General features: G+C 68.2%; 9 protein-coding genes across 9 annotated transcripts; 5 read left to right on the forward strand and 4 right to left on the reverse strand.

Annotated features, from left to right (window-relative positions):
- Positions 1-373: 373 nt before the first annotated feature.
- FA09DRAFT_327986 (alpha-L RNA-binding motif-containing protein) lies at positions 374-2243 on the forward strand. The gene is made up of 3 exons (XM_025741606.1): positions 374-466; positions 815-1240; positions 1362-2243. The coding sequence occupies exons 1-3, from the start codon at positions 413-415 to the stop codon at positions 2052-2054; spliced, it is 1173 nt and encodes a 390-aa protein (XP_025600848.1). The 5' UTR covers positions 374-412; the 3' UTR covers positions 2055-2243.
- A 282-nt stretch (positions 2244-2525) lies between these two features.
- Positions 2526-3824, forward strand: FA09DRAFT_358627 (hypothetical protein; the record flags this gene model as incomplete). The annotated part of the gene is made up of 4 exons (XM_025744988.1): positions 2526-2830; positions 2886-2997; positions 3051-3183; positions 3234-3824. The coding sequence occupies 4 exons, from the start codon at positions 2526-2528 to the stop codon at positions 3632-3634; spliced, it is 951 nt and encodes a 316-aa protein (XP_025600849.1). The 3' UTR covers positions 3635-3824.
- On the reverse strand, positions 3536-7990 carry FA09DRAFT_345133 (hypothetical protein; the record flags this gene model as incomplete). The annotated part of the gene is made up of 2 exons (XM_025744674.1): positions 3536-4041; positions 4100-7990. The coding sequence occupies 2 exons, from the start codon at positions 7988-7990 to the stop codon at positions 3979-3981; spliced, it is 3954 nt and encodes a 1317-aa protein (XP_025600850.1). The 3' UTR covers positions 3536-3978.
- Positions 7991-8865: 875 nt separating this feature from the next.
- Positions 8866-9768, forward strand: FA09DRAFT_327989 (hypothetical protein). The gene has a single exon (XM_025741607.1). It carries the CDS (start codon positions 9225-9227, stop codon positions 9501-9503), a length of 279 nt encoding a protein of 92 aa, XP_025600851.1. The 5' UTR covers positions 8866-9224; the 3' UTR covers positions 9504-9768.
- Positions 9769-10372: 604 nt separating this feature from the next.
- FA09DRAFT_327991 (deoxyribose-phosphate aldolase) lies at positions 10373-11332 on the reverse strand. Its single transcript, XM_025741608.1, has 3 exons — positions 10914-11332; positions 10702-10857; positions 10373-10646 (listed from the first exon to the last, which is right to left on the reverse strand). The coding sequence occupies exons 1-3, from the start codon at positions 11292-11294 to the stop codon at positions 10392-10394; spliced, it is 792 nt and encodes a 263-aa protein (XP_025600852.1). The 5' UTR covers positions 11295-11332; the 3' UTR covers positions 10373-10391.
- A 153-nt stretch (positions 11333-11485) lies between these two features.
- FA09DRAFT_304781 (phytoene desaturase) lies at positions 11486-13639 on the forward strand. Its single transcript, XM_025740480.1, has 8 exons — positions 11486-12120; positions 12178-12237; positions 12292-12353; positions 12404-12729; positions 12780-12860; positions 12914-13225; positions 13282-13307; positions 13360-13639. Exons 1-8 carry the CDS (start codon positions 11549-11551, stop codon positions 13571-13573), a joined length of 1653 nt encoding a protein of 550 aa, XP_025600853.1. The 5' UTR covers positions 11486-11548; the 3' UTR covers positions 13574-13639.
- Positions 13615-15810, reverse strand: FA09DRAFT_342471 (T-complex protein 1; the record flags this gene model as incomplete). Its single annotated transcript, XM_025744548.1, has 8 exons — positions 13615-13806; positions 13862-14318; positions 14370-14550; positions 14609-15208; positions 15328-15415; positions 15475-15528; positions 15587-15729; positions 15795-15810. 8 exons carry the CDS (start codon positions 15808-15810, stop codon positions 13672-13674), a joined length of 1674 nt encoding a protein of 557 aa, XP_025600854.1. The 3' UTR covers positions 13615-13671.
- Positions 15811-16928: 1118 nt separating this feature from the next.
- FA09DRAFT_191028 (hypothetical protein) lies at positions 16929-23311 on the forward strand. Its single transcript, XM_025739394.1, has 7 exons — positions 16929-20079; positions 20136-20386; positions 20447-20619; positions 20704-20767; positions 20823-21031; positions 21086-22615; positions 22673-23311. The coding sequence occupies exons 1-7, from the start codon at positions 17156-17158 to the stop codon at positions 23198-23200; spliced, it is 5679 nt and encodes a 1892-aa protein (XP_025600855.1). The 5' UTR covers positions 16929-17155; the 3' UTR covers positions 23201-23311.
- Positions 23256-25384, reverse strand: FA09DRAFT_327993 (actin-like ATPase domain-containing protein). Its single transcript, XM_025741609.1, has 5 exons — positions 25030-25384; positions 24374-24977; positions 24105-24314; positions 23904-24046; positions 23256-23853 (listed from the first exon to the last, which is right to left on the reverse strand). The coding sequence occupies exons 1-5, from the start codon at positions 25321-25323 to the stop codon at positions 23347-23349; spliced, it is 1758 nt and encodes a 585-aa protein (XP_025600856.1). The 5' UTR covers positions 25324-25384; the 3' UTR covers positions 23256-23346.
- Between the last annotated feature and the right edge of the window lie 195 nt (positions 25385-25579).

The following is a 25579-nucleotide window of genomic DNA, read 5'->3' on the forward strand; positions in this document are numbered from 1 at the left end:
CCTCGCCGCTTGCCAGCGTGTCACACCTGCAGCGCCAGCCTCAGCTTGACACGAGGCAGAGTCCACCTCTGTGCGCTGCAGCGATGTCGAGATGCCCGACTGCGCGCTGGAGACGGCGCCCCGGACGCGGCCCCGAGATCAGGCGGCAGCGCTGGCAATCAGAATTCAGCAGCTCGCAGCCGCGCACGCCATCCGGCGCCGTCCTTCTCGGGCGAGAGCGGCCGCGTCGCGCCGGGCCGCGCCTGCTGCTCCCACGGAAGTGCCCGGCGGGGTCACGTGGGCCGGGGCGCGTCTGGCCTCAGCCGCCGCTGCTTCTCGCCGGCGCGGCCCTCTCTCTCTCTCCACCTCTCCTCTCCCGCTCCTCTCCACACTTGTCTCGCCTCGGCCAGCCGGGCCGCCACACCTGCCCAGCATGCGCAAGCCAAGACTCTTCGCGCACGACCCCAAGGGCATCCTGCCGCGCATGGTGCGTGTCCGCCGAGCGGCGGAGAAGGAGCAAGGCGCCAGCGAGAAGGTTGCGCCGGGACAGAGGCAAGGCATCGCTCTGCGTAGCAGGGAACGGGGCCGCAGCGGCCGCTGCAGAGGTGCCCAGAAGCAGGCGCTGCGCTGCTGCCGTGCACCTCGGCGGAATGGCTTGGTCCCCAGCCTCGCTGCACGAGAGATCAGCGATCAGAAGGCGGCTCGGCGGGCAGCGGCCACTGGCGCTCCTAGCTGCTCTGGCTCGGCTCGGCTGGGTGTAGAGGAGACACGGCTGCATGCGTCCTCTCTCTGCTGCTTCGACCGCCGTCGCTGGGACTGACACCCGCCCCCACAGTCCTGGTCCCCACACAACCTCTACAACCTCCTCTCCCGCTCGCTCGTGCCGCTGAACCGCGCGCAGACGTCCTTCCGCGACACGGCCGACACGATGTACCAGCAGCGGTGGCGGTCGAAGCGCTTCCTGCGCGCCTACCACGGCGACTGGATCCCCGAGCGGCGCTTCAAGCGCTGGTTCCTGCCCACGTCGCTGCCCTCGCTGCTGCAGAAGCGCCAGTCGGCCCTCTCCGCCTCGTCGTCGCAGGCTGGCGGGCAGCAGCAGCGCGAGGCCAGCGCAGAGGAGCGCATGCCCGTCGCATCGCTCTTCATGCGCGACGTCGAGCGCCGCGTCGACACGACGCTCTTCCGCGCCTGCTTTGCGCGCAGCGCGTACGAGGCGCGCGGACTGGTGGTGCAGGGACATGTGCAGGTGAACGGCGCCAAGGTGAGTGTATGCAGAAGCTCGCATGTGGCGGGAAAGAGCGGCTTGGTGTACACGGGTAGCTTGCAGCGATCCGGAGGAGTGCTCTTGCTTCTGCGCTGCATGGCTGACTCGTGCGCTGCAGGTGACAAACCCGAACCACCTGCTGCAGCCGGGCGACCTCGTCAGCGTGACGCCGGCGGCCATTCCGATGCTCAACCCGGCGCTGGCGCCTCACCTGATTGCAGCCGGCGGCTCCTCTGCGTACGGCGATGTGCCTGTCGCGCCCGAGTCCACTGCTGCGGACCCGGCGAAGCGCGAGCCCGAGTCTGCTGCTGCGGAGGTGAAGCGCGAGATCAGCTCGCGCGTTGCGCCGCCGCTGCCCAAGGGCGTGCTGCCCTTCACGCTGCCGGCGTACGCTGCACCACACCTCTTCGTGCCCGGCCACCTCGAGGTCAGCTTCGCCACCTGCTCGCTCATCTTCCTGCGCGAGCCGACGATCCTCACTGCGCGCGGCGGGCGCGGCGCCGACGAGCGGGCAGAGGCACCTGCCGAGTCGCGCTTCCACTCCGACTTGGCATCACCATATGCTGCCGGCGGCGATCTCTTCGCGCTGGCATGGGAGCACTACGCGCGGGCAGCGCCGCGCATGCGTGCCGAGGTGCGGCGGGAGCGCGAGGAGGCACGCACGAAGCGCAACGGCTTCGAGAGCGAGCGTGCACAGGGCCGCTGGAGCCTGCGCCGCGCCATGCGCCGCGGCGTTCTGCGCTCGCTGCTGGGCGGCGAGAGCATGCCGGGCAAGACGTCGCACCGGAGTGTCAGTGGGACGCAGAGCTAATGTGATGACATCTCCTGGTACTCCTTGCGTGTGTCCCGTGTCTTCGTGGCCGGCGTGGTCGAAGAAGTGCGTCCTAGACACTCCTGCGTGACCATCGATGTACTTGTGATCCGCCCCCATGCGCTTCCTAGGGGCAAGCACGCCAGGCCTCAGCCAGCGGCTGCTGTGACGCGACCCCCACCTGTTTAGTGGTACATGCGCGCCTAGCCTGCTCATCGTCAGCACGTCCTGAGGCCGACTTCTTGTTGTGACAGGCCGAGGCTGCCTCCACCCTTCTGATGGCCTCGTCGACTCCTGCATCTTTGCTCTTGTCGCCAGCATGTCGCTCTGTGGGCGCTTCACAGCTTCGTCTGGGAGCGCGGCGCGCCAGAGTCGCGCGCGTCATGTGCGGCGGGAGCAGAACGCGCGCCTTTCTGCCTTGCAACCACCACCGTCAAGCACACCAAGGCCGCAGCTGAGAGGCGCCACAGCATGCCAGCGCCACTGCCGCCGCGCAGCACGCCCTTCTCGCCGCTGCCCGGCAGTCCGAGCGTGTCGAGCCGCCACGTCTCGCGCGGCTCGCCCACGCCCGACGCTCGCGCCGGCACGCCCGGCGCGGGGAGCAGCGCTGCGACCGGCTTCGGCCTGCTGGGCCGCGACGACGAGACGACGTACCACCGCCGCCTGCGCAGCTTGATCGATGACCATCTGACTGCTCGGCGCACGTGGGAGCGCTGCGTCAGCGACGATGCCGCTCGCGTCGTTGCTGAGATCTCGACCAAGGCACGCGCCCTGGAGTCAGTTCATCCGGCAGACGGTGCCCAGGCGTCGCTGACCCTTGCTGGCCAACAGCGACGCGCTGGCTCTGTCTCATTCTGCTGCCGGCCGGCAAGCGACGCTCGGTGCCGCGCTCGACGAGCTTGAGGACGAGGTGGCAGACCTTGCAGACGTGATGGCCCGCGTGGTGAGTCTGGCGCAACACCCGACTGCTGCGCAAGGCTGACCCTCTCATCACAGCACAAGGCGAACTCGCGCCTGCAGATGCTCGGTGACAATGCGCAGACTCTGCTCGTTGACGCCACTCGCGCAAAGGGCCCCGAGTTCACGATGCAAGAAGCGATGTGGGGCACGTGGACGCTCGCGCAGTTTGGTGCGTGTGACCCTCTAGCCTCGCAACGAGCGCAGCTGACCTCGGCACAGTCGCATACCTGGGCGAGCTGAGCGGGCAATACGTGCTCCAGTCCGCGCATCTGCGCATCCTCGCAAGACAGCTGACAGCCGAGGGCTGCGCACCCGCCCGGCCCTCCGCGGCGACAGCTGCAAAGCTGCGCAAGCGCGGCAAAGCCAGCGGCGGCGGCTCGAGCGACGAGGGCTCGGGCGACGAGAGCAGCGATGCGTCTGACGACGACGCTGCCGGCGCCGGCTTGCGGCGCAGCGGCTCGGCGTCGGCGCGCAAGCTGCGAGGCAAGCTGCGCGAGCGCGTGCTGGAAGAGTGGGGCAGCTGGCGCTACGTCGTCGAGAGCGGACCGCACAGCGGCAAGCTGCTCGAGGAGGTGTGCGAGGTCGAAGTCGGGCGATGGGCGGAGAGCAATGCACGATGACCCACGCGGCGCACGCAGCTCTTCACACACGGCGATGTAAATTGCGGGGGAGAGACGATGTGTCTGGGGTAATGAGGTGCTGGCCGGGCTGAGAGGAGCCGAGGGTGACGGGACGCGGGCGCAGGCGCTGCACCACTGGCGCTGGAAGCAGGCCAGAGGCGAGTGCGCCGCGCGGCGACGGACGCCAAATAAGAATGACTCGTGGGGCGTGACGCGGGAGCCACAGAATCGGGAAGGGGAGATGTCGTGAAGGCTTGCGAAGAAGCGCGGTATCATCTATGCGTGAGAGGGTTCGTGAGGGATTCGAGAAGATGCTCGTGGATCGAAGGGACGCCCGGCGTGCATCAAGGACGGGGAGGGAGAATGGCCGAGTTCGTGCCGCCGCTGCCCAGCTGCTTGGGTCCGCGCTGTGGGAAGCTATGGCGTCAGCAGCAGTTCGCGAGCAGGCAGCACCGTGCTACTCACACGGATGGTGACGAGGAACGCGAAGACGACCATGAGGGTGAAGCTGACCCACGTCGTCGCCCACGTGGCCGCATCGTGGCTGGCGACCTTGACGCGCTGCTTGACCATCTCCGGCTTGTAGCGGGCGCGCGTGTCGACAGGGAAGAAGTTCATGCCGCGGCGGGAAGGCTGGCGGTTCGGGTCGAGGTCGAGTAGCTCAAACTGCTCGTCGGACGAGCCGCCCGTCTTGTCCTCTGCGTCGGACGCTTCGCCACGGCGGCGCACAAGGGTGCTCGACGTCGCCTGGCCCTTGCTGGGCGAGCCGTACGACTGCTGCCGGATCATGGCAGCGCCGACACGGCGGCCGACGCTGCGCTGCTGCTGCTGCTGTGGCGACTGCCGCTGCTGCATGGCGCGCCTGTGCCGAGCAGGCGAGATGGCGAGGGCGCGAGCGGTGGCTTCGCGGTCGAGAGAGCGCGCCATGGCCGAGTCGGCGTCCTCGGCGTCGAGGCCGAGCGCAACGGCCTTGTCGGCGTCCATCTGGCCGGCCAGCACGCGTGCCTTGAGGCCGTCGAGACGCTTCTGGCGCAGCAGGTCCGTGAGACGGCCGCGCGCGTCGATCTGCTCGGCGCTCTCGATCTGCCGATACGACGAGGACGGCGGAAGGCCCTCGCGCATCTTGCCCTTGCCCGTGCGTCTGCTTGCCGAGTCGCTCTTCTTGACCCAGCCGAGCAGGCTGGTGCGCGACTTCTTGGCCGCAGCCAGCAGACCGAGACGGCGCGCCTCGGACTCGGTGATGGGCTGTCCGAAGTCGTCGTCGTCGGCCCAGTGCACCGGACGCAGGCGCGTGGCGCTCTCGAGCAGGTCGTACGACTCGTGATTCGTCATGACGTCGTCGCGAAGCGCTCCGCGAGGGACGAGCTCCTCGTTCGGGTCCGGCCACTCGCCGTCGGCGGCAGGAGACAATTGACGCTGCAGCTCGAAGTCGAGACTCGGCACGAGCATCTGGTCAGCGTCGCTTCCGGCCGTCAGCAGGCGCTGCGGCGCGGCAACGACGGTGCTGGTGCTCGAGACGGACCAGCGCAGGTCGGCAATGTCCGACTCGGCCGCCTCACTTGGAGCGCGCAAGCTGGCAGAGCTGGCGATCGGACGCAGCAGGCGGCCGAGACGCGCTGGCGACCAGTTTGAGGCAGGCTTGTCAAGCTCCGAGAGCTGCATGTCGCTGTCGTTTCCCGGCTGCGCTCCGCTCGCCGCCTGGGTCCAGTGCGCCAGCTCGCTGGTCATCTGCAGCGACGTGTCGCCAAGCTCACTGCCGAGCGTCTGACGGCCGTTCCAGACAGATGTGGCGGACTCGCTCATCGCCTCGTCGATCGAGCTGTCGGCGCTGGGCGAAGCGGACATGCCGTGCATGGGCAGCTCGATGCTCGAGCGCGAGCCGTCACCATCGCTGGCCATGCTGCCGCTGCTGGACGCGCGGCGCAGCTTGCGCGAGACAGTGGCGCCGTACTTGCGCGCGTCGTTGGGGCCAAGCGAGCCGGCACTAAAGGGCTGCTGCTCCTCCCACTCTGCGTCCTGACGGCGACGGGCGGCAAGATCCTCCATGCTAGGCGTAATGAGAATGCGAGGACGAGTTAGGCCGCTGCCGAGACGACCCTTGCGGAAGGCGCGCGGCGACGAGGCGGCGCTGCTGGCGGCGCTGCTTGCCAGTGACGAGCCGGTGTTCGAGCGCGAGATGTCGCCGGGCGACTGGGATGCCTCACGGCGCAGCGCCGCACGGATGGTGCGGCGGCCCTCGATGATATGGCGATTGCCAGCAGCTCGTCGACGCAGCGCCGAGGGACTCAGACCACCAAGCGAGTGATGTGTCTCGTTGAACGTCTCATCGCCGCCGTACGCCGAGCTCGCCTCGACGGCATCGTAGGCATCACGGATGCGCTCGCCCTCCTGCAGCGCGCGACCGAGTCTGCCGTCCATCTCGGTGCCCGCCTGCGCCAGAGCGGCGTTGGTGTCCTCGAGCTCCTTGATCTTGGCAAGAAGCTGCGCCACGAGCGCCCGCTCGCTGGCGCTCTCGCCATGTGCTTGTCCGAGAATGGCCGACGAGACGGACGGCGGCATGCCAGCCTCATCGCCAGTCGCGCCGCCGAGGCGCTCCGTGTCGGCCTTGAGCATGGCACTGAGCCGAGCGGAGGAAGGGCTCGTGGAAGGCAGAGAGCCATCCGAGACACGCGGACTGCCACTCAGGTCGGTCATGCTCCAGAGATCGTTGCGCGAGCGGCGGCGCCACTGCTTGCGCTTCTGCTCGGCACCGCTGTCCGTCGACTCGGTCTCGCCGCTGCGCTCGAGCTCGTCGTTACGGTTCGTCGCCGCCTCAAGTTCGCCGCGCAGGCCTTCGATCTCGCGGTTCAGCTTGCGCAGACGCCGGCTGCCGGCCGCCTTGGCCTCTTCGGCCTCGTCCTGCAGCTCAGCCAGCTGCGCGAGGAGAACGTCGTTCTGGCCGCTGAGCATCTCTAGCTGGCGCTGGGCGTCGGCAGCGACGGCGGCGGCGATGGCGTTCGACGAGAGGGTGGAGGACGTCTTGCGGTGGCGGTTTGAGGCCGTCGACTGCTGGCTGTTGGCCGGAGAGGACGAGCCCGACGCAATTAGACCAGCCTGGCTCGGCTGCCAGGAACGGCCCTCAGGGGTCCTCGGGCGCGCAAAGACCGAGTCGAGTGCCGGCCGGCGCTGGGGCGACGCATGCGAGTGCTCGCGACTACGCGACGGTGCTGCAGCCTGCTGCGAGGCAAAATAGTCGCCTGAGAGCGTAGGCGTGGGCATCGGCGTCTCATCGTCGTCAAGGTCGCCGCGCTGCGAGTTGCAATCGATGTCCGTCGTCGGCGGCGAGTAGGTGGCCTGCTCATTGAGGTTGATCGTGCTCGAGAGGCGCGTCAAGATGCCAACGTGCTTGCTGCGCAGGCTAATGTTCTTGTCCAGCAGCGCCTTGCCGATGGCAGCCGCGATGCCAAGGTCGCGCTCACGCTCGCGGATCACCTGGTTTGCCTGCTTGAGCAGCGCCTCGAGCTCCTCGCGCGGCAGGCCGCCCACCCACTCCTCGTCCAGCTCTTCGTCCGACGACGCCCCGAGCTCGCACTCATCTGCGTAGCCAGGCTTCACCGTGTCGTCAGAACGCAGGTCTTCGGAACGCAAGCTGAGACTCGGCAGCTCTACTCCGTCAGAGTCCGGCGCCGTCTGGCCGTGCTCGTCCGCAGCGTTCAGCAGGGCGCGCGAGAGCTTGCGCCCGAGCCTGCGGCCCAAGCTGCCGCCGACGGACGGAGTTTCCGCGGTCAAACGGCGCGGCGACCCTGCCGCCGAGCCAGGTGCCGCCTCGCCAGTAGCGGTGGACGACCTGCGGCGAGGGTGTGCCGGCCAGGCCGAGGACGTGCGGCCGAGCGCCGCGGCGAGGTCCACCGGCAGGTCGAGGTCCAGATCGCGGTCAAAGGCGCGGCCGGGCGACGAGTGCACGGCGCGATTGAGCAGCGGCGAGGGCTGCAGCGTCGCCGAGCCGCTGGGCGCATGCGATGCCTGCTCGTCGGCGAGCGACGCCTGCTGGCGGCCGCTGGGCCGCCGCACGCCCGGCGGACGAGGCTTGGAGAGGCGCGCACCCGCGGCCTCGGAGAGCATGGCCGCAGCGCTGACTCTGCACAAGCGTGCGTCGCCGGCGTCGGTCAGAAAGAAAGGCGGAGAGTCGGTGACGTGAGAGCGAGAAAGAGGCGGTGGTGGTGGTGGTGAGACGTGCAAGGAAGCGCGAGCGGCTCGGTAGCACGGCCTATCGGTGCGGCTGCGCGGCGGCACAGGGTATGGGGTCGGGTCCGGCGCAAGAACGAGGGCGGGACGAGGAGACGAGAGAAGGAGATGGCAGAGCGGTGCAGAGTGCATCACTCGCTGAGCCGAGCCGAGCCGGCGCACGCACCGCCAGCAGCAGCAAGGTGAGGAGCACCTCTCCTACTCCACGCGCCGCACTCACGAGCAACACGCAGCACCGCCGCACCGCCGCGCGCCGCGCCTTCTCCCTGCTGATCTCGGTTTGCATTTTCGCGCCCTTGGTGCGCTCGCGCGTGCGCTGACGCAGTGCGCCTGTCGGAGTCGGACAGGCGCAGGGTGCCGTGCAGCAGCATGCAGCTGCAGCGAATCGCCTCGTGCAGCAGCGATCAGGCCAGCGACGACGACGGCGGCTCGACGAGGCACGGCGGCTGCGATGCGGCGGCTGCGGCCCCTGCTGCCAGTTGCTCCGCGCCCCTCTTTCAGCGGTCCAGCCGCGCCGCGTCCGTGCCGCTCTCTCGCGCACGCGCCGCTCATCACACCGGCGCCGTCTCTTGGTCATCCCCCACGCAGAGAGATGCTCCTCAGAGAGCGTGTCAAGCAGCCGTGCTGGCGTTGAGCGGCAGCGGTGCGACGGCCTCTTGTCAGAGCGCAGCAAGCGTCTGTCTGGCGGCAGCACGCTGCGTGCTGCGGCGGCCGCAGCGTGCGAACGCGCGCCGCGCGTCGAGAGCAACACCTCGCGTCCTTCTGGCGGCGCGGCACGCGTCAGCAGCGCCAGCAGCCGTTGAAAGGCGCCTGCGCTCGCCGCGCAAACTTTCTCTTGCGTGCTGCGCTCTGCATCTGCGCTGTCCTCGCTGTTCGCTGGCAGTCGAGATACGCTCGCGCCCGCCGCTGCGGTGTGTAGGTCAGCGAGGCCGCGGTGCTGGCGAGCAGCTGCGGCGGCGGCGGTACGCTACGCGGAGTGTTGCTCTCGAGCGCCGCTGCAGCTGCCGCTGGCGGAGCAGCGCTCCTCGCGTCTCGGCGCTGCTCCGCCCGATCATCCCTCTCGCCCTGCGCCACACGCCCTCGCTCGCACGTGTGCTGCACCCGCCCGACGTCCGCCGCGGCAGCAGCGCATGAGAGCTTCATGCCCTCGCAACGACCTCTTGAGCGACGTGCGTCGCTTGCGCGTCCGAGCGCCGTGCCTGCCGCGCCAGGGCTGCAGCCATGCTCGCCTCGGGAGCTCTTATGCGCAGCGCTCTCCGGGCTGCGTGAGTGAGGGACGCGAGGTGCGAGGGGTCAATCGCAAGCGACGACGACGACGAGCCAGCGCGTGTGGCGCGGCTGCATGTCGAGCGCACGGCGCCCTCTCATGCGTCTGCGCTCCCGCAAGCCCTTCGCTGTCGCTGCATCTGCTGGCGGCGGCCGGACGTACCGGAGGGAGCGCCGCAAGTTGCCCTCGCCGCCCGATAGCACCGGCCGCGGCCGACGGGAAGCCCAAGCGCCGCCGCACAGCAAGCGTCTGCGCCTCTTCCATTCCGACCCCTCGCTCCCACCCGTCCGACGTGGCGAGCCAGCACGCCAGCGAAGCAGCCCGCGCCAGCACGCTATCGCGAGCTTCGTCGGGCCGACAGACCGTCGACACGCGTGAGAATGGCGGGTGCGAGCGGCTGACGGCGGAGCGCTGCGAGATGCTGCTGCGGCAAGAACACGTTGCCTCTCAGCGGTCGCCGGCAGGGCTTGCCAGAGCACCACCGTGCCTAGATGTATGTCCTCCAGACCCAGTCAGCTCGCCGTTGCGTGGAGGCGGCTGCGGTGCTGATCTCGTAGCTCGCACGCTCGACGAGCGGTGTCACAGACATCGACCGCCTCGCGTGCCCGTCACGGCCAGCGAAAGAAGCAGCGAGCTGCCTGGCACACACTGTCGCGGCGCAAACGAGCGCTGTCACCCTTGTGCTCCAGATTGCATGTCACTGAGCCCCGCCAACGGCGAGAGATCGCAGCGACGGGGCGAGAGGAGCAGCGGCGGAGCGGACTGCGAAAGGCTCGGACGCCGAGACGCGTGAGGCATGCGGCGCGTCGCTCGCGATGCGGGGCAGAGCAACACGCACACGGCCGGCCGCCGGCTCGCGAGCCCTCTGCCTGTCGAGCTCGCTTCCTGATCGTGTGGCGCAGCGTGGAGCGTTCCGCTGTCCACGGGCGATCACTCCGCTCGCTGCATGCAAATGCACCGCATCGTCAAGGCGAAGCGACGGAGCATTCAGCGCTGGCGGACCCTGCGTCGAACGGCTGTTTGCCCGAGCTGGCCCTCGGGCATGAGTGCGAGGCGGCCGAGGCGCGCGAGGACGACGATCGTCGTTCCTGGACGTCTGTCATGAATGGCGTGCCATGAGCATGCCGCTGCGACGGCGGTGAAGAGGAAGCGAGCCCAAAGCGCCGCGCTGCGTCCGGCCAAAACCCTGCTGGCGAGCTGGAGCGCACCCCACCCAGCGCTGCCCACGTCTTCATAGAGACAGAGAACGGGTGACTTTGCATTCCATTAGTAGCCACTGCCCGTAGCCGCAGCACCACCTCGCGCCTCGCTTACTATGGCCGCCGTGCCGCTGGCGCCCACGCGCGTGGCGCCGCTCTCGACCATGGTGCGCACGGCAGCGAGCGTGCGGATGCCGCCGCTGGCCTTGACGGCGACGCCGCGCGGCGCCGCGACGAAGTGCATCAGCCGCACGGCCTCGGGCGTGGCGCCGCCGGGGCCGTAGCCGGTGCTCGTCTTGATGAACGCCGCGCCGGCGAGACACTGGAGGGAGGCAGGCATCAGGCCTGCACCGCAGCTTCGCCGACGAGGCACTCACAGAGATCAGAGACGAGATGGCGATCTCCTCGCGCTGCAGCGAGGCCGTCTCGAGGATCACCTTGACGGGCGCCGGCTTGCTGGCCTCGACGACGCCGAGCACATCGAGGTACACCTCGTGCAGGCGCCCGGCGCGCAACAGACCGACATTCTGCACCTACAAGCTCACAGCGTTGAGCATGTATGGCTCCGTACGGCCCTCAGCCAGCTCACCATGTCAATCTCGGCAGCGCCCTGTTCCACCGCGGTGCGTGCCTCGAGCGCCTTGGCCGCGCTGCCGCCCGCGCCAAAGGGAAAGCCGATGGTCGCGATGGGCCGCGTGGCGTGGCCCTTGAGCGCCGCCGCCGCAAAGGGCACCATCGACGAGTTGACGCAGACGGTGGCAGCCTTCAAAGCTGCTCCTTCAGCGCTCACGCGCTCAATGTCGGCGGGCGTCGAGTGAGGCGCGAGGAGCGTGTGGTCGATGAGGCCGGGCAGCGCGTCGGGCGCCGGCAGCGTGGGCAGCGGCGAGAGCGCGGGCAGCGTGTCGGGCAGCGCGCCCAGCAGCGCGGCCACCTCGCGCGTGAGGCCGTCGGCGGAGAGCGGTGCGGCCATGGCGGAGCGAAGAGCACGAGGTACGGGGTGGGAGAGGGACGTGCGCCGAGAAGGACCTCGCGGCACCTTCGCGCCGCTCGCTGTCGGCATCCTCCGCCTCCTGACTTGACTTTGATTACCCGCGGCACGGCGCGATTAGCGCGCCACGACTGCTCTCAGGGTCCGGGCCGCGCTTCCGCCGCGCGCTTACCCAACGCTCGCCGGACCGCCGTGCTCCTTCGCTCCGCACCATCACGAGCATCAAGCAACAGGTCATGGCTTCGACATCTGCCTCGCCCAGCGGCAAGCACGTCGTCATCGTCGGGGCCGGCGCAGGCGGCACGGCTCTGGCGGCGCGTCTGGCTCACGCCGGCCACCGCGTCAGCGTGATTGAGAAGCACGGCGACGTCGGCGGCCGCTGCTCGCTGCTGCAGCGTGACGGACACCGCTGGGACGTGGGGCCGTCGCTGTACCTCATGCCCGAGATCTTCGACGCCGCCTTCGAGTCGCTGGGCCGCCGGCGCGAGGACATGTACGACCTGCACCTGGCGGCGCCGGCGTACAAAATCCACTACCACGACGGCAGGAGCCTGCACCTCTCCTCGGACCTCGTCGCCATGGGCAAGATGCTCGAGGAGTTCGAGCGCCCCGCCGGCAGCAAGGATCCGCTCGGCAGCTTCATGTCCTTCATCAAGGAGGCCGGCGAGCACTACGAGGAGAGCATCAAGCACGTCCTCACCCTCGACTGGACGCACCTCCTTGGCGCCCTCACGCGCTGGGAGCTGTACCCGATGCTGCTGCGCACAAAGGTGCTGCACATCTACACGACGCTGTATGCCCGAGCCAGGTGCGTCGCCTTGCGTCCGACAGCGATGTGACTGCGCTGACAGGCAGCGGCTCTCAGCCATCACTTCAAGTCGGACCACATTCGCCGGGCGATGACATTCAGCTCCATGTACATGGGGTGAGCGAGGCGCAGCAAGCTCCGGTTGCTGCACAGCTGACTTTGGATGCCCAGCATGTCGCCGTTCGACGCGCCGGCGACCTACTCGCTGCTGCAGTATGCCGAGTATGCCAAGGGTGTGTCTCGTCGCGGTGCCGAGAGAGACCTGGCTCACACGCCATGCCAGGCGTCTGGTACCCCGTCGGCGGCTTCCAGCGCGTCGTCGCGGCATTTCACCGCGTGGCCGAAGAGCACGGCGCCACTTTCCGCTTCAACACGGGCGTGCGCAAGATCCTGCTTGGGCCCAAGGGCGCGCGCGGCGTGGAGCTCGACTCAGGCGAGGAGCTCGAGGCAGACGTGGTCGTCAGCAACGTCGATCTCGTGCACACGTACAACTCGCTCTTGCCGCCCGACAGCTATGCGAAGCGCCTGCAGAACAAGGATCAGACGTGCAGCAGCATCTCGTTCTACTGGGGCATGAAGGAGATCGTGCCGGAGCTTGGCGGCCACAACGTGAGGCATGGTAGTAGCCGTAGCAACGCAGATGCTGACGCCGCGCACAGATCTTCCTCGCCGAGGCTTATCGCGAGTCATTCGACGAGATCTTCCGCGACGGTCTGCTGCCCACCGAGCCGTCCTTCTACGTGCGTTCTCTGTCCGGCCCTCAGCTGCTGCAGCCACTGACACATGCGTGCAGGTCAACGTGCCCTCGCGGTTAGACCCGACCGCGGCACCGCCAGGCAAGGACACGCTCGTGGTGCTCGTGCCCTGCGGTCCGATCCCGCTGCCTGGCAGCGACGCCGGCGGCCGTCCGCAGACGCGCGAGGCATTCGCGGCGACCAAGGCACGCGCACGCAAGCAGATCATCGAGACGCTCAAGAAGCGCCTTGGCCGCGACGACTTTGAGAGCCTGATCGACGTCGAGGAGGTGCTGGACCCGTTCGACTGGCGCGAGCGCTTCTCGCTGTTCCGCGGCTCGATTCTGGGCCTGTCGCACACGATCCCGCAGGTAAGACGAAGCGGCGTCCAGCGAGTCCTGCACCATGCTGACACGCTCTTCTTTAGGTGCTCTGGTTCCGGCCTAGCGTGCAGTGCGTACGCTGCCGCGCACACCCAGCTGCACGCGCTGACTTGGCTTCACAGGCACGCCACGCACAAGAACCTCTTCTTCTGCGGCGCCAGCACGCAGCCCGGCACTGGTGTGCCCGTCGTCGTCGCTGGCTCGGGCGTCGTCGCGGCGCGAGTCGACGCCTTCCTGCGCGGCAAGCCCATGCCCGGACGCATGCCGCAGGTCTCGCTGCTGCTCGCCGGCCTGCTGCTTCCTCTCCTGCTGCTGTTCTTCAGGCAGTCCGTGTGACCCAGATACCGCGCACGGCTGCAATGCGGCCCGCTTCCTTTCTCTCTGTGCAATGACCGGCGGCCCTGTGTGATTTTGCGTCGTGCCCGCGCCCTGCTCTAGCCCATGCCCGGCATGTCGCCGCCCTCCGCACCCTCGGGCATCTGCTGCATCTGCGGCGCGCCGCCTCCGCCGCCGCCTTGTTGCCTGCGTGCAGACACGACATCGTCGACGCGAAGCAGCAGCGAGGCGCTCTGCGATGGCATGCGTGAGCGTTGTGGTGGGCGCCCTGCGCATGGCGCGACTCACCTCGATGGCCGTCTTGAGCGTCTGCGCCTTGACAGCAGCAGGCTCGTACAGGCCGTAGGCGCCCATCTCGACAATCTTGCCGCCCTCGCCGTCCACGCCCATCGAGTGCTCGCCGTTGGCGTGGTGTGCGCGGAGGCTGGTGAGCAGCTTGATGGCGTTGCCGCCGCAGTTCTGGATCAGCGTGCGCGGGATCACCTCCATGGCATCGGCGACGGCACGGATCGGGCCCACGGCGACACCCTCGATCGTGCGCGCCAGCTCGTTGAGGCCGACGGAGATGGCCATCTCGGTCGCGCCGCCGCCGGGCGCCAGGCGCGGGTTGAACACGACGTTGCGCGCCACAGCCATGGCGTCAGCCAGGTTGCGGTCGACCTCGTTGAGAATGTCCTTCGACGGGCCGCGCAGCAGGATGGTGCACGCCTTCGGCTCCTTGCACTCCTCCAGGAAGGTGAAGTACCTGCTCACGGCGTCAGCAAGCGCCTTGACGGCGCTACTGCGGTGCACTCACTCGTCGCCGAGCTTCTCAATGTGGAACAGACCGCACCGCGTGCCGATGTCTGCCTCGCGCAGGTCCTCAACCCGGTTCACAATCGTGGCGCCGCAGGCACGCGCAATGCGGTTGTTGTCGCTCTTGCGCACGCGCCGGATGGCAGTGATGTTCTCCTTGAGCAGGAAGTGCTGCGCCAGGTCTGCACGCACGTCGCAAGTCAGCCGACATGCGCAGCTGCAGCTGTGCGCGCCACTCACCGCTGACGCCCTTCTCCGTGAACACCAGGTCCGGCTTGAACTCGATGATCTTGTCGCACATGAGGCGGATCTGGTTCTCCTCGATCTCGAGAATCTTGTTCCAGTCCTCCTCCTTGGAAATCTCGATGTTCGTCTGGCTCTCGCCCTTCTTGTACTCGAGCGGGCAGTCGAGCAGCAGGATCCGCGGCGACTCGATGCGGCGGCGCATCTTCGGGTGCGTCACGTCCTTTGCGAGCATGACTCCGTCGAGCACGCGCGAGCTCTCGATCTCGCCACCCGGCACCTTTTCGACGCGAGCATACCGCTTCAGGTCGACGGTGCCGCCACGCGAGCCGGACCGTGCGTCAATGTCGGCCACGGTGCGCACGGCCTTGAGCGCCAGACGGCACATCTGGTCGGACCAGCGCGAGACAAACTTGGTGCCGATCGACGTCTTGATCAGCTTCAGCATCTCCTCCTCGTTGTTCGTGTCGACGGGAATGGAGATGCGGTCGATGATGTCGAGCGCCTCGGCCAGCGCCGCCTTGTACGAGCGGATAATGACGACGGGATGCAGGCCGCGCTCGAGCTGCGACATGGACTGTGCGAGGATCTCGCCGGCTGCGGTGCACAAGCGTCAGACGCTGTGGGCTGATGCTGCGCCGCGATGCATGGCACACCCAGAGCCGAACGAGGCTTCGCATGCCGCCCACCGGCCCCTTCGTCCTCTTCGCACTCACCGAGAATGATCACGCTCGTCGTGCCGTCTCCCACCTCCTCGTCCTGCGTCCGGCTGAGCTCAATCATCGACTTGGCAGCCGGATGCGCCTGGCAGCGAGCTGGTCAGCATGCTATGCGCCCGTGCTGCAGAGCGCGCTGCTACGCACGACCTCAATCTCGCGGAGAATGGCGTTGCCGTCGTTGGTGAGCAAGATGCCGCCCTGAGAAGGCGTGGGTCAGCCGCTCGGCGCGACACACGCACGGCCGCTGCGCCCTCACCATCGGGTCGAGGAGCATCTTGAGCATGGCACGCGGGCCCAGACACGTGCGGATCACATCGGCGACCGTCTTGGCGGCGGCGATGTTGCTCTGCTGCGCCTTGCGCCCGCTCTGGCGCTCGGTCGGGTTCATGAAGAACACATCTGGGAGGCGGCCGTCAGCCGGAGCGCGCGCGCGCGGAGCGGCCGGCGCGCGACGCCACACTTACTCGGCTGGCCAGACATGCTGGGCAACGTGTGTGTCGGGGTGGGGTCGGGGTGGTGGAGGACGAGACGGGCCTTGCTCGCCGCTGAGCTTGACTTTGAGTCGAGCGAGCTGCATCGCGTCGCGCGCTTCGCCGCACGGTGCGCTTTCTGGCTTCGCGGCGCTTCGTGCGAAGGTCTGGCCGGACGGCACGTGACAAGAGCACCTGGCGCGGCCAGGGCGCGCAGGCAGGCTGCCTGTGTGCCGCGCTCGCGGCAGCTCGCGGCGCGCGCCTGCTGCCGACGGCCCTGCCCTCGCTGTGGAGGATGCGCTTCCGCTGCGACCTCCCACATCCTCCTATCCGAGCCATCTGCGCAGGGACGCCGGCACACTCAGCGCGGCACCCTCATCCCGCAGCTCTGGCCCTACGCCCGTGGTCCGCGTGCGCTTGCGCTTTCTCCGCAGCGGTGCGCGCAGCGGCTCAGCAGCGCTTCCGCGCGCTCGTCTGCCTGCTCGAGCGACCGATCTCGTCTGTCGCTGCCGTGCACAGCACAAGCAGCCGTACCGTGCGAAGTAGTCTTAAACTGCTACTGCCCGTCATGGATGTCCGGGCGCCGACGACGCAGGCCGAGGCCGAGAGCCTGGTCGGCAAGCTGCTGGACAGATGGGACATGGGTGGCCGCGACCAGCTGTGAGTGCGTCTTCGCTGTGCGCCACCTTGCTTGCTGACACTGCATGGCACGACAGCTTTGCAGTCTTCCTGCAGGCACCGCCGACGCTGGAGAGCAGCTTCGATCCGGCAGCCGTCTTTCCCATGCTGCTCGTCGCAATGCTGACGTCGCACGTCGCGAGCCCGCGGCTGGCCACGAAGGCCTTCGCCACGCTCGTGCGGACGGTCGCAGACGCCTGCAGCGGCTCTGAAGCGACTGCATCCTCCTCTTCTGCCGCTGTCTCGGCTGCCACAGAGGCCAGCACGGAGAAGGACGTCCCGTCCGTGCTCGTCGATGCTGTGCTCGACGGCATCTGGACTGTGGACGCCGAGATCGACACGCGGACAGAGCTGCTCTCCAAGGCTCCTCTCTGGCCTGGCGGAGATGAAGAGCAGGCGCTCGCCGATGCCGCGGCGCAGTCAAAGACTAGGCTGGCAGATGTGGTGAAGGAGCTTCTCGTGAGTTGCGCTGGTGGGATGCATGCTGCAGTAGAGAGAGCGGCCGCCCTCGCGCCCGACTGCGTCCCGGGCCCCATGCGATCGGCAGCGCTGACGCAAGACTGCAGCGCGAGAAGCTGCTGCCTCGTCTGACCGTCGCCGAGAGGCTCGAAGTGCCGCTTTTGCGGCGGGTCGGGCTCGTCGAGGACGAGACGGCATTCCAGCGCAAGGGCGTGCGGATGAACACGGCGAACCTCTACAAGCAGCAGAAGTTCAACTTGCTGCGCGAGGAGAACGAGGGCTACGCCGGCCTGCTCAACGAGCTGATTGGCGGCATGGGCCCGGCCGTTGTGGCGATTCGCGAGGAAGTGACGCCGCTGGCACCCGGCGAGACTGCGGCAGAGACGAGCTGCGCGCCGCTGCCCCGACCAGTCGACGGGCGCGCGCCTTTCCGGCCAGACCGGACGCCCGTGCGCGTCGTCGAGCAGGAGAGCAGCGAGGCGCGCAATGCGCGCGCACGCAAGACGATGGGCAACATCTCTGCCCTCATCGGCTACTTCGACCTCGACCCGAACCGCGTGCTCGACATCACGCTCGACGTGTTCAGCAGCAACATCACGCAGCACTGGCCGTTCTTCGTCGCACTGTTCGCCGCGTCGCCCTGGGGCCCGGACAAGCGCAAGGAGCCGGCAGCGGCTCTGGGAGCCAATGGCGATGTGGCGATGGACGTGGACGAGGCGCCGGCACCACGGCTGGGCCCGGTCACGCTTGACTTCCGCGGCGAGCCAGGCAACCACACCGTCGCGCAGGTGCTGGGCTTCAAGTTTGGCTACTATCAGCAGCCTGATAACAAGGAGGAGACGCCGGAGGAGCTCTACGTCATGGCCGCGCTGCTGATCCGCGAGGGCTACGTGCGCTTCTCTGACCTCTTCACGCACCTCTCGCCCGACGACGCCGGCATGGCCAAGCTGCAGGCTGCGTACCGCGACTCGCTGGGCACGCCGGCCGCGACGGTCATGAAGATGAACGCGCTGACGATGGCCGCGCCGCTCGTCGACGAGTACACGCGCCGCTCGGACGCCGCTGCGGCCGCGACGGATGCAGCGAACAAGAAGAAGGAGGAGGCCGAGCGCGAGCCGCCGAATCAGATCACCGGGCTGCTCAAGGCGCTTCTGGCGACTGGACAGCTCAAGCACGGCATCTACATTCTCAGCCAGCACCCATGGCTGTGCGGCTCCGAGCCCGGCGTGGCAGAGCGCTACGCGCGCCTGCTTGGCGTCGTGCTTGAGCCGGCCGTGGAGAGCATCTCGCTTGGCTCCCTCTACCTCGACGACGTCGAGCCTGCAGGTGCTGAGCTGCGCGAGACGCGCGGCCGCCAGTCGGGCCCGCCGAAGCTGGTCCTGACGTGCAACGCTCCCGAGGCGACGCCTACAGCCTCTTCGCGCGAGGTCTTCTTCTACCCCGCCTGGCGCGAGGACCTGCCGGGCGTGTCGTGCGACTCGCTCCTGGCCGAGTTCGTGCCGCTGCTGCGCCTGCTCGGGCCGCATCTGTCCAAGGATCTCGAGCTGTTCCGCCGTCTCTGCCGCCTCGTCAAGCTGCAGGTGCGCCGGGTCTTGGCTACCGAGGACGAGGATGAGCAGCCCGAGCTGCTTCGGCCCTGGCTCGAGGTCTTCCGCGCCAACATCCTGCCTGCGCTGAGCTGTACGCAGCACGATGTGACGCTCGCCGACGAGGTGTGGAGCATCATCAACCGCCTGCCGTACGCGCAGCGCTACGCGCTGTACGGCGAGTGGAAGTACGTGCTGTATCTGCAGCCGGAGCTCAAGGTACGCAAGATCGCCACCGAGCGCGAGGCGAAGGGCATTCTCAAGCGCATCAACACCGAGATGAAGTCGGCGGCGGCGCGGGACGCGCAGCGGCAGCTCGCCAACTCGGCGCACGCCAACCCGTGCATCTTCTTCACCGAGGCGCTCTCGCAGGTGCAAGCGTACGACAACTTCATCGCGCCCATCGTCGAGTCGGCCAAGTTCCTCAGCGACCTGAGCTACGACGTCTTCACGTGGGTGCTGCTCGATGCGCTGAGCAACCCGGCCAAGGAGCGCACAAAGCAGGACGGCACGAACATCAGCCTCTGGCTGAAGGCGCTCTCGGCGTTCTCCGGCAACGTCTACCGGCGCTACAAGAAGATGGACGTCGGCCCGGTGCTGCAGTACATCGCCAACCAGCTGAAGCAGAACAACTCGAAGGACCTCGTGCTGCTGCGCGAGCTCGTGCTCAAGATGGCCGGCATCGAGCCGCTGGCGAATCTCGGCGACAAGCAGGTCGCGGCGCTGACGGGCGGCCGCCTGCTGCGGCGCGAGGCGATGATCGTTGCCAACGCCGGCATCGGCACCGAGGCGCGCGAAGACTTCCACGACGACGGCGCGCGCTTGCTGCAGTGCCTCGAGCGCAGCCGCATGGCAGTGCCCATCCTCGTGCTCGTGGCGCAGCAGCGGCAGGCGTGCATCTACCTCACGCCGGAGAGCGAGGCGACGCTCAAGTACATGGCGAACCTCTTCGACTCGTGCCAGGAGACGCTCTTTCAGTACGTCGAGTTCCTGCACAACCAGCTGCAGCCGGCTGCGTACTCGAAGCTCGTGCCGACGCTCGACGACCTGTGCATGCGCTTCGGCATCGAGCCCTCGATCGGCTTCCACATCGTGCGGCCGCGCCTGCAGTACGCAGTCCGTGCGGCAGACGCAGAGGAGAACGAGCAGCGCCTCAAGGCGGAGGCCAAGGCCAAAGCGGAGGCCAAGGCAGAGGCCAAGGCAGCAAAGGCAGACGCACGTGCAGCCAAGAAGGCGGCAAAGGCGTCCGCTGCGGCCGACGGCGATGCTGCCGAGCCGGACGCCAGCCAGCCTGCGGAGGTCTCTGCATCTACGGCAGACGAGCCTGCAGCAGATGCATCGGCCGCGCAGGAAGAGTCCGCCGACAAGCCTGTCGATGATGCAGCTCCTACAGCGGACGTCGCGATGGACGTCGACCCGAAGCCAGAGAGCAACGGGGCCGCGGCGGCAGAGTCCAGCGCAGAAGCGCCCGCAAAGCAAGTGTGGCGCACGGGCATGAAGGAGGCGATTGAGGTCGCGGAAAGGCTCCTGCCGGATGCGGTCCAGCAGCTGCTTGGGTGAGTCTTGCGTGAACAACGCTGCGGTCTTCGACTCATGACCCCTCGCTCCGCAGACCCCACTTCTACGCGACCTTCTGGCAGCTTGCGCTCTCTGACATCACTGTGCCCGTGGACCGCTACGACTCCGAGACGAAGGCATTGACAGCGCTCGTGCGCCAAGAGACGGAGCGCCGCGGCGCGCCGTCGCGCGCTGGCGAGCAGGCACGAGAAGCACTTGCGGGCCTCAAGACCGAGTTCAAGGCGCAGACGCTGTCGCACTCGGCCACGCAGCGCCGCCTGGCGATCGAGAAGGACCACTGGTTTCGTGAGTGCCTCCTGAGCTGCTCGTGTGTCCGGGAGCTGAGTGATCGTTTCGTTCCCACAGCCAACGCGGCCAGTTCGACGGACCGCGCCCAGATTGTTTATCAGCTGCTACAATACTGCATCATTCCTCGCGCTCTGCTCTCGCCCACCGACGCCATCTTTGCCGGCCGCTTTATTCGCACCATGCACGCCAATGGCGCCCGAAACTTCTCCAGTCTCACGGCATACGACAAGGTCAGTCTCAGGCCTTAGAGGAGCCACGCCTCTCGGCGGCGTCGCACTTGTCGCATGCCCTACTCACTCGAATGCCATCCGCAGATCTTCGTCGACCACGTCGCCTCCGTCATCTTTTCGTGCACAGAAAATGAGGCGCGCAACTATGGTGCGCACCAGACACTGTCTTTGACGCCGGCACGCCCGCTCACAGCCACTTGCAGCGCGTTTCCTCCAGCAGGTTCTCAGCGATCTCTCTGCCTGGCACGCCGACCAGGCTCTGTACAACAAGGAGGCCATCGGCGAGCATCTGCCTGGCTTCCAGATGCGATGGGGCGCCCGCCACGGCGGCGAGCCCATCCCGCAGGCGGACTTCTGCCCTTTTGAGTCGTTCCGCCAAGTGCACAGCAAGTGGCACACCGTACTCAAGACGGTGCGTCCGCTCGCCTTTCACGCCGTGTCCCTCTGCTGACCACAGCGCACGCAGGCATTCAAGGAGTGCCTGGGCTCCGGCGAGTACATGCGCATCCGCAACGCCATCGTCGTGATGACGCGCATCGCGCAGCTGTTCCCGCTGCTTGACCAGCACGGCGAGGAGCTCATGGCTGCTGTGCACAAGCTGTCCGAGACGGAGCCGCGTGACGATCTGAAAGTGCTGGCTCTCGGCCTGCACGCGACTCTCAAGAAGCGGCAGAAGCAGTGGCTGCCGCCGCACAAGTTCCGCAAGATCGTCAACCCACCGGCGGCCGCGCCGGCGCCCGCGGCTCCCGCCACGCCGACGCCGGCTGCCAAGGCTTCTGCACCGGCAGCAGCGATCCCGACGGGTCCGAAGGCCAGCAGCATTGCTGCTGCAGGGCCGCCGAGCGGACCAGCTGCAGAGCGTGCGCGTCTCGCGCCCGGCTTGTCAAAGCCAGCCACGCCAGCACAGTCGCCGCCACACAGACCGCAGCCTGCCGCGTCCGCCAATGGCGCTGACACAAGGCTGCCGGCAAAACCATCACAAGCTGGAAAGCCCAACGGTGCGCCTCCATCCGGGTCCGCTGCTGCTCGCAACGGGAGCGCGGCCACAGCTTCCGACAACGCTCGGCCTGCGCCAGCGCTAGCGGCATCGGACGTGCGGGAGAAGGCCCGCGAAGCGCCTGCGCCTGCCGATCGCGAGGCGCCCAGCGTCAGCGCGGCGCGACAGGCGGTGCTCGACAGCATGAACCCGCCCAAGCGGCCTGCCAACACACCCAGCGCCCAGGCCGCTCGAGAGCGCGGCGGCGCGCGCAGCGGAAACGTTACGCCAGCGCACTCTCGGGACGAGGAGGTCGCGTCCGCCCGTGCTGCGCCTCAGGCGGCGGCCCCCGCCGATGCACCTTCTGAGCGCCGCCAAGCTTCGTCTCGCGAGGTGTCGCCGCGCCGCAGCCGCGCGCCCAGCGCAGATTCGTCTCACTCGCGGTCGCAAAGTGGCCGCGACCGTGGCGAGCGAAGCGACCGCAGCGACCGCGACCGCAGCGACCGTGACCGCAGTGATCGCGAGCGCGAGCGCGAGCGGGACCGGGATCGCGACCGCGACCGCCGCGAACGCGAGCGTCCGCCACGGTCTGCCGAGCCCGAGCGCGAGGCGGCGCCGCGCAACATGTACGCCAACATGCGCGATCGCAGCGAGCGTCGGGGTGCAGACGAGCCTTCGCCGCGCCCTGACCGCAGCGACCGAGGCGAGCGTGCCGACTCGCGAAGGTCCGATCGCTATGACCCGCGCGCGGAGCGCTCGACGCGCGCCGACGAGGTTGCATCGCCGCGCGAGGCTCGGTCCCGCGACGCCAGTGGCCGGGACGACGAGCGACGCCGCGATGGGCGCGGAGCAGAGGCCCCTTCGTCGGCCCTGCGCGGTGAGCCACACAATGGCCAGGCTGCAGGCAAGGAGCCATCAGCGCGCGACTCTCCGGCCGGCATCCCGTCCGCTATGCAAGGCCAGAAGCGGAGCCTCGCAGACCGCTTCGTTGACGCGGGACCCGGACAGACGCCTGAGGCTGTGAGTGAAGGCTCTCACGATGTGCTTACTGCGAGTCCAAGCTCATCTGTTCCGCAGCAGCGTGCGCCGAGAGACGAAGCCGAGGGGCCTGACTCGAAGCGTGTCAAGATTCAGCGTGACCGCGCTGCAGGGCGAGGCGGTCGTGACGCCGGACGTGACTCGGATCGCCACGCGCCGCGCCAAGACGCCCGGGATGTCAGAGAGGACGCCTCAAGCCAGTCGCAGGGCATCTCGATTCGTGGCGGGGGATCAAGACGCTCAACCGGTGGCGCTGACGCAGCGGATGCCGGGCGCGAGCCAGCACGGCGAGAGGCGCACAACGACCGAGGGCCGCGGGACGCGCCAGCAGCCGACGACGCGCGAGAGCCGCCACGAGGCCCGCGTGGCAGCGGCTCGGCAGCGGCGTCCGGCAACGAAGCACCACGAGGCCCGCGGGCTGAGCGGTCGGGTCGAGGTGGCGAGGAGCGCGCCGCGGCGCCTGCTGATGATGGTGAAGATCGGCGCCGCAAGGGCGGCCACCGTAGCTATCCGAGCGGCGGCGAGCGCGACGGACGGCGATCTCGGAGCGGCAGAGACCGCCGGTAGTCGGCCGCGAGAGAGAAGACCGCAGCTTGGTGAAAGGAGCGGTGCAGACAATTAAATTTTGCAGACAGTATACAAGCACCTCCATCCGACCAGACAGGCCCTCGCATGGGCACACTTGCCTCTCTCTGCGCTCAGCTCGCCGCACATTACGCCTTCGCCTCTTGCACAGCGCGCTTCTCAAGCTCGGCCCAGGCCTCGAGCGCCGCCGTGTACCGCTTGGCATGCCGCTCCTCCGGGCGCGCCACAACCTCGTAGTCCTCCTGCGCGCGAGCCTCGCGCACACAGGTGTCGAACGGCACCCAGCGTTGCTGCGAGTGCCGCGTCCAGGCCCAGCAGGCCTTGTATGCAGCGCCCATCGAGCACGCGTTGCCGGCCTGCTTTGCACGCAGGATCGGCGCTCCGAGCGCGTCGGCGGCGACGGTGCGGATGGCGGCGTTGTTCGAGGCGCCGCCGACGGCATGCACGGCGAGCAGCGGCGGCACAGAGGCTGCCGGCGTGCCGGGCGCACTGATCTGGGCGGTGCGGAAGCGGTAGGACAGGAACTGCTGCTCGAGGATGGCGAGTGCGTCGATGCTGTCGGGGAACGACTCGACGCGCGACGCCTCGCCGTGTGCCGCAAGCTCGTAGCGCACCGTACCGTGGGCGCCCTTCGGCTGCAGCAGGGTGTCAGGAGAGCCGCGTTGAGGTGCAAGAGGCGCCTCACAATAATCTCGGGCATGCGCCAGTACCACGCTGCCCGCTTCGGCACGCCGGCGGCGGCTTCGCGGGCGTCGAGCACGGCCTTGTCGAACTCGGCCCAGCCACCGCCAAGCTCATCGCGCACTGCTTCTCGCGCAAGACTGCCGTCTGTGAGGTCGTCGTTAGCGTCAGCGCCACCCGCAAAGGAGCATGGCTTGCCACGCACTCTTGTAGCACAGCATGGTCATGTACCGCACCGCGGCGTCGTGGCCGTCGCCTTCTCTCCGCAGGCCCGCCTCAAGCTCGCCGGCATTCGGCGGCGCGCACAGACCAGGATGCACGAAGGTGTGCGTGTTGACGTCCGGCACGTAGGCGTCCGATGACGTGAGCACCGTGTCGGACGTGCCCATGCTCAGCACGGCGTGTTGCGGCGGCACTGGCAAAGGGCGTTGCGCGATCAGCAGCATGACACAGCACGCAGCTCACTCGACTCACAGGCAAAGGAGAGGAACGTCGCCGGATTGTCGCCCGTGCCCGGGCAGACGATGCACTCCTTGCTGAAGCCGTACCGCTCCACGAACCACGCGCCGATGGTGCCCACGACTCGGCCAGCGTCGCTCTCGACGGGGCCAAGCATCTTGGCCAGGCGCGCCGCCTCATCGGCGCTGCCAGCAGTCGTCTCAAGGAGCGTAGCGTTCCAGCCGCGCTGCGGCGTCGAGAGGTCCCAGAGGTTCATGCCGCACGCATCCGACTCGTCGATGCCCTGGTGCGCCTGCGTCAGGAGCGTCGTGAGGGCACTCGACACGAGGCCGATGTGCCCGGTGGCCGCCCAGGCCTTCGGATCGCTCGAGCGGAAGCGCATGATCTGCGGGCCACTGAAGCGCGTGTGCGAGGACGAGCCAGTGATGCGTGCGAGCGCCTCTGCGCCGCCGACAGCGGCCTCGAAGGCGGCGCACTCGCTGCCGGATGAGGCATCTTGCCAGTTCGGGATCACGTCGCGCGAGAAGGCAGCGCGGAGCTGCGAGGCCAGCGGCTGGCTCGCATCAAGGCCAGCCAGGAGATCGGAGGAGCCATGAGTCCAATAGACTGTAGCGTGTTGCTGCAAGAGCCGTGAGCTGACAAGTGCTTCCCATTGCAGGAGAGGCACGCACCTGTCCGCTGGCGCTGACGCCGCGCACGTCGCTCAGGTTCCACTGCTCCGCCTTGATCTTCTCAAAGAGCATGTCGAAGGCCTCGAGCAGGAGCGCTGCTGGGCTGTGCACCTGGCCGCCCGGCGCCGTGTGCACGCCGGCACGCGTGCCAAAGTGCGGCAGGTGCGCCTCAAAGTTGATGGCCGCCTCGGCCACGAGCTCGAGCGAGGCGGAGAGCAGCGAGGCCTTGAGCGACTGCGTCGAGCAGTCGAGCCCGAGGAACAGCGCCGACGAGGAGGCGGACTGCGCAGTCATGTTGGCTGGGTGCTTGTGGTGGTTGAGGTGCAAGAGCTGCGCCGGCTTGGCACCGGCTCAAGGCCTCGCGCCGCGAAGTGTGCGGGGGAGTGCCGGCAATCTCGCGCACGGATTGCCGGCGCGCGCCAGATTTTGAAAGCCGCGGATCTGCCGAGCGGCCGCCTTGCACGTGATGAGGCTGGGCAACGCTGATGGTGGAGGTGCACTTGCAACAAGCTGCAGTGCGCTTCTCCTTTGACCTCCATCATCTCGACTG

Source organism: Tilletiopsis washingtonensis (assembly GCF_003144115.1).
Source record: "Tilletiopsis washingtonensis strain MCA 4186 unplaced genomic scaffold FA09scaffold_3, whole genome shotgun sequence".
Lineage (NCBI taxonomy): Eukaryota > Fungi > Basidiomycota > Exobasidiomycetes > Entylomatales > Tilletiopsis > Tilletiopsis washingtonensis.